General features: G+C 33.3%; 2 protein-coding genes across 3 annotated transcripts in view; one reads left to right on the top strand and one right to left on the bottom strand.

Annotated features, from left to right (window-relative positions):
• LOC119579498 (HIG1 domain family member 2A, mitochondrial-like) overlaps positions 1-1,985 on the top strand; it is a 3,584-nt gene extending 1,599 nt beyond the window's left edge. Inside the window, exon 3 of the mRNA XM_037927356.1 lies at positions 1,644-1,985. Coding sequence (XP_037783284.1) covers positions 1,644-1,801 — 158 coding nt within the window. The 3' untranslated portion in view covers positions 1,802-1,985. The remainder of the gene's footprint in view (positions 1-1,643) is intronic.
• Positions 1,986-4,610: 2,625 nt separating this feature from the next.
• The window catches only part of LOC119579497 (alpha-soluble NSF attachment protein-like), an 18,012-nt gene continuing 12,622 nt past the window's right edge, over positions 4,611-10,000 (bottom strand). For both annotated transcript variants that reach the window (XM_037927354.1, XM_037927355.1), the window contains 2 exons: positions 9,053-9,226; positions 4,611-8,760 (listed from right to left, as the gene is read on the bottom strand). In XM_037927354.1, coding sequence (XP_037783282.1) covers positions 8,614-8,760; positions 9,053-9,226 — 321 coding nt within the window. In that variant the 3' untranslated portion in view covers positions 4,611-8,613. The remainder of the gene's footprint in view (positions 8,761-9,052; positions 9,227-10,000) is intronic.

The following is a 10,000-nucleotide window of genomic DNA, read 5'->3' on the forward strand; positions in this document are numbered from 1 at the left end:
GTGAATATAAAGGTTAGCTTAGTGTGTACCCCCTTTCTCATTATTTTTTAATAGAATTTCTTTGGAATTCTATATAATTTGTAATTTTTTGCAGAATGAACACGAGATCGCTGAAGAGCAAGTCAAAAAGGATTTAATAGGCTATATTCACATATCATTTTATAGCATTATACCTCAGTCTCTCTCACACACGCACACGCACACGCACACGCACACGCACACGCACACGCACACGCACACGCACACGCACACACACACACACACACACACACACACACACACACACACACACACACACACACACACACATATGTGTGTGTGTATATACATATATTCATGATAAAATTTATTTATATTTAAGTTTAGTGTTATGGATCAGGATAGATTACACAGATTTTAGAGTTAAGTAATAATATTTCTTTATGAACTCTGCCATATTTGCCAACTGTTCAGGGACAGGAGACAGTCTGTAGTACATTTTGGAAAATGGAATTATTAGGATTAATTCTGTAAGGGTAGCTTTTAAAAGTAGAGTTCAGGGACCATACAGCATATATCCCACAAGTTGGAAATACAGAGAAAAATAGGTTTTATTTGGAGCTATCAAAAGAGCTTTGGCAAAATAAGAATGGGTGGTAGTAATAGAAGATACAAATAGACATGTAGGGGAAAAAGAGCAATGTTTCAAAAGAGTGCATAGAGGAAAGGGACTTTGGAGTAGAAATAGTGAAACAGAGGCACTGCTTTATGTAGATCTGCTATATACCCAAAGATTGTTAATATATTCTTCTAAAAGAGAAAGAGCCATTTAGTGTTGCTTGCCACTGGTAAGAATGGAATCATTGTGGATTATAGGTTTCTGCTAGATGAGAAGGAACAAGACATGAAATGTGAAATTGGTGCCAGGTATAGAGTATATGATGGAGCATAGGTTATATATGCCTGACTTTATGTGCAAGGAGATAAGGATTGCCGGAGCAAAATGTGAAGGTGATGTAGGTTAGAGGTTCAGGAATAAGGAAGTGAGAACAGAATTAGTAGGAAAAGTCAACATGTTACACATTGAGGGATATATGTCACTGGAGTGGTAAGAACTGACAGAAAATAGTGTAGGTAGCAAGCAATGTTTGTAGTACATCAGCAAGAAATGTCTGTAGCTCATTAAAGAACACACTTATTAAGTGAAGAATGTGCTGGGGCAGGGAAATTTACAGGTTGCACATACAAAAGAAGATAGTTTATACAAGTTGACTTAATTCAATATTACCAGGAAAATGTGATGTTCACTGTGGTACTGGAGCCATCTATATGTATGTAGATACATATAGATGGCTCCACAGGTGCTCAGCCACCAGTGTCAATTAGTAGTTTACTTGATCATAAATATTTTATTTATGAAAGTTTTTTTTTTTTACATATTATATTTATATTCTGTATGAGTCAAAAAAGTGCTTGTAAGCAGATTCAATCTTTCAGGTACCTATGACTTAATACTATGCAATAATTTTTACATGGGTTTCTTAATTATATTATAATTCTTATTTTACTGAATGCTGAAAGGCCTAATTGTACAAAAACTTTCTGCTGTATAATTTCTGTTCTGATATTCATTTATAGTTTACAAATAAGAATCCATGTTTCAGGATGTGGACTGACTGCTGGTGCTCTCTGCTATGGACTCATGAGTTTCAGTCGTGGCAATAGGAGAACGTCACAAAATATGATGAGGTTGCGTATAGCAGCTCAGGGCTTCACAATAGCTGCTTTGATGGTTGGCATTGTGAAGACCTCCCTTAAGTGAACGTTGTTTTCAAGGGGGGTGTTAGGATTTCCTAATTTTTTTGTTTATTGATTTTAATTTATTATTATTTTTGTTTTCATAGTTTGAAGATGGGGAAGTATAACTGAACCTGTCTGTGTGTGATTTTTTTTTCCTTCACTCTTTACAGAGATTCAGATTAGATGCTCTTTCAGTTATCTGGTCACATAGATTTAATTGATTAAAGAACCAACCTGATATGATGAGAAGAGAGAATGACCTGGAACAGTAAATTATGGTTGCGTTGCCTTCAGATCGTCAGCCCTTTTGTGATAAGACATGTAATACGTAGTGATCCTCATTCTCTCCCACATTCTATGATATTTCTTCACAATTTGAAGTCTATTTAAAGAATTTTATGTAAATATGCTTTGGAAAGATAGAATATTATTCTATTTCATTTTTGTAAAATTGCTTAGAATATAGAATAAGTAAATACAAAGAGATTTTGTGTTTTTATCCTTTAATGTAATTGTAGCATCATGACAGTGATGTAAGAAGTCTCAGGTATTGTCAAGTTATGACTACACATGTTCTTTTTAACATATCACTTCATAACAGTTTGTAGCTACAGAAATACAGATATTTTACTATGACTGTCATTTTGAAGGACATTTTATTATAGGATACCTCTCACAGTAATAGCTGCATTTTTTACAATGTAGTTACTGCCAATACCAAAAGACTGATATGCAGTCTTTTTTTTTTTTCTTTTTAGCTTATCCTTGATGTTTGTATACAATTAAGTCAAGTTATGATGATATATTTTCCTGTGACAAATTAACTTTTATTGTAAAGTTATTCCCATACCAGCAGTATGCTCATATGTATTCCATCCCCATTTCTATCTCATCTTTAAAAGGAAGTGGGTCTTTGTCTTGTACTGTCTTTTCATGAATGGAATTGATGATAAGTAAAAAGCTTCAGGTCGTTGTATTCTACAGTATTTCTGTAGTTTGTATTGAACAGCCTTTCACTAATTTTTACTTTTCTGCATTATTTTATATCAGGCAGATAGATATACGATGTATGGAAAAGTTATCAGATTGAGCTACAAGTTTATAAAAATAACTGTCAGGAAGAACAAACTATGGCAAAATGATTAATACGGAAAATAAAAAAGTAAATGGAATGAAGAGAAACTTCTTACAGTCAAAATGCTTAAAAAGAATGGAATGAAGTCAAAACAAAAAAGATCACTAGGCATTTCCATTTAAGAATGACTGGAAAATGCATGCAAAATAAAACTATTGTTTAGCAAAGCAGAGAAAGGGTCATACATTTATACATACTAATGAATACAAAAGATGAAGGTTAAAAGGTGATGCCAAGTGTTATATTGTCTTCTGTCAAATAATAATGTCTATGAATTACCTTTCATATTTTCATTTTTCTTTGCCTTGAGTTCCTAACTGAACATTAATTAAGTTATTAAAACTCTGCAGTCACCAGAACATCAGATATTTATCTTCTAGTCTGTCATTTGCCAGCTTGTGGGTCTTTTCTATATGGGCCATCAGCCAGGCAGACACATTAGGTTCCCACATACTCTCAGGTTGGCTTCTGGGTAATAGAGCAAAATGAACCAGTTCAGGCAACACAGCATGTATGGACCTATGAGCCCATTTTACTTGCCTCAAGCCAAACTTTTGGTTCTATTAACCCATAACTGACGGGTGGCATTCATAGAGGCCCGGGCCTCGCTGCCGGGGGCTTATATTGTCGCCCTAGCATGCGCGACCACTCATGCCAAATACCAGCATCCCATGCCGTTTCTTCTTAATACTACGAAGATATGTTGTATTTTCAGTTTTCATTATTTTTTACAGTCTCTACTTGCCAAACTTCCTGATAAATCAAGACTGAAGGGTATTTTGTTGTTATATAGACTCCATAGTTGATCATTATTCGGTCTATAGTCTGAATAAAATAAGCAGTGTGCAGCATCATGGAGTTGAAATCGTCGGTTTGTTGCATTTTTTTTGTTTGTTGCATGATAAAAATGAGAAAGTGTTTAAACCGACTTAATCACACTTTCACTGGCAAAAAAATAATCTTTTGCCGTGATTGTAACAAAAAACTCATGGCATGTCCATGCATACTCTATGGCATGTACATACGTGCCCCCGGCAGAGGGTCCCGCCATGCCATGGCATGTGCGTACATGCCACCCGTCGGCAATGGGTTAAGGTATTACCTGGTTCAGGCAGGTTTGAGAGGACTTAATAAACAGGATCAGACTAGTTACCTGGTCAGGCAAATGGGTAGGGAGCTTTAGCATGTGTGGTGCTTATTTCTAACCTTGTGATTGCTGATTTCTAGGGAAATTGTCCATCATTGTTATTACTCTTGCATTTTAATTAAAGACTTAATACTCTGTAGAGATTAGTATCATTTTCTTTACTTTGGAAAAAAAAAAATCTTAGCCAAATGAAGGAATTCATAGTTAATTGTGCAGGTGCAAAATGTTACTTGTTTTGTCACTACATTTGGTTGCTTATCATTACAGTAGTTATACTGAAGGTGCAGTTAATGTAAGACATAAAAAAAAATAAGTCATGATTTTTTTTTTTTTTTTTACATTTTGTTTCTTATTATATGAATTACTTCATTTTATTATACCACACATATTTATGAAACTAATGTATGTGGTGAAATTAGTTAAAAATTAAGAATCCTGTATGGACACAATCAAATTATTTAATATTAGTAAAGTTATTCCCTTTTCAGTGACTATGTATGTATTTTTATTTGATGGCAGTATTCAGTCTTGGAAGAAATGAAACAGTAATAGAGTTTGAGTGATTGGATAGTATTCAGAAATACAGTACTGAGTTTGACAGATACTTATTTGGTTATATTTACAAAAACCTAAGCACAAACACATTAGCATAGCTGTTGCTACTACAGATAAGATATGAAATTTAAGGGAAACAACTCTTGAAGAACATGTTTAATTTCTACACACCAGCTTTGTTATGAGTTACACTCTTTTAAATCTCTTTGTCAACAAGATCAGAAAACTCCATAATCATATAAAGGTTGGTTTCCCATAACAAGAAAGTTTCTACTACGTGAGCCTAACACACACCATTATTACCAACAAATGAATATATTTCACTCATACAATAATCAGGGTGTGATTAAATTATATATATAGTCTATCTCCATATAAAACTCTAACTTATTACAATAGTTAATGTTTTCATTTAATTATTCATTGTCTCTTGATACTGATATGCAACAAACAAAGTGCACTGTGCTGTGGGAATTGAGATTTTGGGAACATAATGAGGGAGAATGGTTAACATTGTTTTGTTTAAAGAAAATATATAGCATTTGAGGGTTTTAGTTATAGTTTCTATGGAATTAAGTAGATATATTAATCAACTTCACAAATAGCTTAAATATTCTTCCATATCTATCTCTATCTCTCTATTAATACTATCCTCTTTAAATGGTTCCTTATAATAATTTATTCTCAGTCACCAAACACTTTCCCTTTTTCATCCAAAAAAAGGAAAAAAATAAAAAGAGACCTAATTGCATAGATGGCTATCTCAAAAGAAAAGATCCCTCAATCTATATACAAAATTTGTAAATAAAGGATCTGTTTCTCATATCAGCCATGTAATGAATCTGTAAATGTGAATGTGGATGTTTGTGTTTCAGACAAATCATGGAAGGAATGAAATATGAGAAGATAAGACAGAAAAAACACAATAGCAAGAAAATAATGAGAGAACAAGAGAGAGAGAGAGCAAAAAAGTATTATGCTTTATTGATGGAAACACCTAGTTACTCTGTTAATCATTTTCCCTTCACACAGATAAAGTACTGTAGTGCAATTCAAAATACAAAACAGTAGTTTTATGAGGCCAGGAAGGTTATTTTTAATGTTAATGGCTAGAGGATGCACATTCTCGTGCAATTCGGAAAAAAAAAAAAAAAAAAAAATCCAGAAATTTGTGTCAGCACTATAACTAATTTCCATTGTGAATTTGTAAGGGGTTTACAAAATAAGGCTATTGTGCATATATATTTAATAAAAACTTCTTAATGAACAAGAAGCATGCATTATCACACAAAATCATCATCAGTGAAATACGTCACCACATTAGACAACAGAATCTAGGCTGGACAGCTGGAAGTGCCTGTACAAATATACCAAATATCTTTACACATGGAAAACTTTCTTAATCATTGGGGAAAGAAGGGGAGGGTGGTTTAGTGTTGGGTGAGTTACATGTAATACTTCATTTTTCACAGTAATATTTTAGTAGGTAGTTAGTAGGAGACACTGGGAATAAAATATTTAATGTCTAACAAAATCACATACAGATCTTGGCTGTTATGATTCAATTACTTTCAATTCAAAATACAAAACAGAGTCTGTATAATGAATGAGGAACTTTTCTCCTTATCACTTACACAAGAAAAATAAAATCCATGAACATTACTTTTACATAATTTATGATAACTTAAGAGTAAAACACTAACAATGATTGTATGACTCCTGTAATCTATATCTATTGATTTTAAGAACTGCCTTCAGTCACTATTCATTGCTCATTATTAGTCAATAAATATTACATATTAAACCTGATAGTAATAAAACAATTAACTAACACTACAATTTTCACTCAACATCATGACAGAGTAGTCTACTCATAATCATCAAAATTCAGAGCCACTATAGATTCTTACACTCCTGAGCACTGAAAATATTCAAAGTTTTGAATACTTAAAAAGCTTTCAGTTCTTTACTTCTTGGCAAACTGCTTGTGCACCAAGTCTTCTTATGCAACCTTCCAGGATTATCTCCCCTTTCTAACATACTACCATCATACAGCCAGTCTGATGGTATTAAAAATATCAGTGAAAAGAAAAAAATACAAAATAAATTTAATACTTTAAAAACATCATCTTCCTTTACTTCAGAATCATCTGTCTTGAACGATAATCACAATGAAGTGTTTCAGCATGCATGGACCTTGTACACTTTGGTTGGACTGTCCCAAACTGCTAAGGTTTTGCAACCTGTTTCCTTGAAGTGACTGCATATCTTAAAAAAAATGTTCCAGGCATTTTCTTCATTTTTCGTAAGTTTGTTTTATTTGTTGAGAAAGAGGGAAATTTTTTCTACAGTAAAATAGAAATAATTTATTCCACACAATCAATCAATAACATAAATTTATAAAATATAATAAATTAAAGAGGTATAATACTCTGAAGTTTTAACATCAAAATTCAACTCAAAAGTAACACCCTTTTTAAACTCTTTATTACAGGAATGTGAAGCCTTTCTGAACATACTTAACTGGTCTATGCAATAAACCACTTCCATGAATATTACAGAAAAAAAATATCTGACTACTTTAATACACAGAAATAATTATTTGCCTACAAAATACAGTAGATATACAAAATCAAAGATTTTGCTTCAACAGGGTTGTGAGGGTAAACAGCTTCAAAATAACGTAATTTATTTCCTAATGACAAAGCCTTTCCGAAAATGTATATTTAAAGCTCATAAACTTTACAGCACAAGCACCTTGTGCCACAGATTTGCTTTTTAAGAATCTGAAAATTAATATGTCAGGTACCCTACAAAATTCAGCATAGAACTTCTAAGGAATACACAAACATGCAGTTCAAAGCATTACTTTTAGTTAAATAGTAATATTCTCAAACATGCAACTGCACTGTAAAAAAAAAAAGTAAAAAGAAGAAAAAAGAGAAAAAACTCAACAAATGAAAAATAAATCTGATAAAAGGATGTTACTGAATTATGAATCCACATCTGACTTTTGAATAAAAGCACATTAAGGATAAAAAAAGGGAGAGTGGAAAAAATACTCACATATTCTTTTTTTTTTTTTTCTCATACTCAGAAATTTCAAAAATATAATCAAAGGTAAGCTCAAACTATCAAATGCTCTTTCCCTTCTAACTTAATCAAAACAAAAAATATGTAATTAATACCATATGGCCACATACGCCACTCACACAAGACTTGCCCTTGACAAATCTCTCTTGAATGAATTTCATTATTATTCATTACACTACATTTATACAGTCTTTTCCTTATCCTTGGGATAGAGCACACTTGGAACTAAGTAGAATGATCTGAATAAAAACAAGGAAAATATATAATAAGTGTAAAAATTACATTATATTTCTGGGGGACATGATATTCATGGTAACTACACTATACACAGGAGTTACTATGAAGCTCTATTAGGATGATGATACTATAACCCTATAGCTTCACAACTCAGAAGACTTGGCATATCTATCAGTCTTGTCATATCTCAATATCTCTACCACAAAGCTGAAAACTTTGTGTTCTACAAATGTATATCATAAACTTAAAATATATAAAATAGTAAATAATTGCCTTATAATAGACTGATAATGGAAAAAGACACTTCCATGCACCTAGAAACAATGAGAGAGAAAAAGTTGCTGCACATACACTAAGCATTTTCTTTTGGACAGACAAGTACAAAACAAATGACAGGAATCTTTACATCTTGACAGATACACCAGTTAAGACTTCCACAGACAGAGATGAGGAGAAAAGAGACACAATAAGATCACAAATGAGAAAAGACAGAGGAAAAAGAGATGTAGGAAAAAAAATTCTATCAAACATCATCAACAGTATAAATAACTCTTCGTATCATTTTTCGTCGCACACTAGTAGCGCTACATTAGCATCATCCTAGTAGCTATCACTCAACCATTGTCCCTTAGAATACCTCATTCCCTCAACAACTCTCTTATGCCCCTCAACAGAGGTCCTCAGCAGCGATTGATTTCTTAATTCGGAGGAGCATGGTTGTGTACCACTGGTCGAGGCGGGAGATGGAGTCATACTCTTTAACTGTGTCGGTGAAAGCATCCACGTTCTGGTCCTCCAGGTGATTCATAAGGGCCTGTAAACACATGTTTGCAGGATAATTCACGATTGCCTTTAACAGTCTAAAATATTTTCCCTCTTCTCTCTGATAGCTAGATACCCCAGGATAAAAGCAAAGATTTAATTTGTTGCAAGGGAAACTGGTCACTTAACATTTTTGATATTTTAGAGGGGAATGCAGGAAAGAGATACTTGTTAATGTGAGCTATGCCCTACACTGCATATATTAAGATGACAGCAAGTGAAAATAGATAAATAAAAAAAAAAAATAAAAAAGATAAAAACAATATTTGCCATATGAAACAAACCTTGAGCAGTTTGCACTCGCGGGAGTCCTGGAATGCTGGATACATCTCTTCATACTTCTCCACAGCAATCTTTGAATTGGTCAAGTCGACACACAAGTGGCACAGTGCTGCTCGGAACATGTATTCCTTGGCACTGTATTTGAGTAAGGAGCTTTCTAGGGAACTAGCAGCCACCTGAATAAGAGCAAAATAATTTAGAAACACACAAATGCAAACACACACAAGTTCTATATGATGCAAAAAATGGAGCATCCTTTCATTCAACCCTTAATTGAGATCAGTCTATAAAAAAAATCACTATTCTGGAATACATCTTGGAATGCATTTTGTGGTATAGTGTACTAGTCCCAGATAAGTTTCTTTTATCTCTCATGTTGTCTGAAATCAGTAACCTTTCAGAATGTATTCTAACTCTGAAAAAAGTTAATGGGTGGTTGAGGAACAAAAGAAATATTGAATTTCACCCAAATGTCATGGAAAAGTGACAAATAAGCAGATGCACTGTTGTTTTTTTCTATATTTCATGCCTCCAAATCTAGCTTTCCCTGTCTAAAGAAAAACTCTGATTTCAGAGAACAGAGGTGTTAATACAGACTCCCCTAAAAGACCTAAAATTATCCCTTAAAACATGTTCCAAGATCCATTTCAGAACTTTAAAAAAATATTGAGTAGTGAATCAGCAGTTGGTAAACAAGTCCATTTTTTTCTGATCAGTGTGGACACCGGTTTAGTTTTAGTACTGACATTGGGTGTCAAGGCAATACTGATGATAGTCACGGTAAGGTAATATTTCTAAATTTGATGACTAATGATGGTGTCACTATAATTACTATAATCACACCAATATAAATCAATTAGGTTTGGTCATCAAATCAGAAATATAGATGTCAACCCTTCCAAACACTAGCAGGAGAGAAAGGGCAGTCTTGTTGACTTCTGGGAGTGACA

The sequence above is a fragment of the Penaeus monodon genome, chromosome 12 (genome assembly GCF_015228065.2).
Source record: "Penaeus monodon isolate SGIC_2016 chromosome 12, NSTDA_Pmon_1, whole genome shotgun sequence".
NCBI lineage: Eukaryota > Metazoa > Arthropoda > Malacostraca > Decapoda > Penaeidae > Penaeus > Penaeus monodon.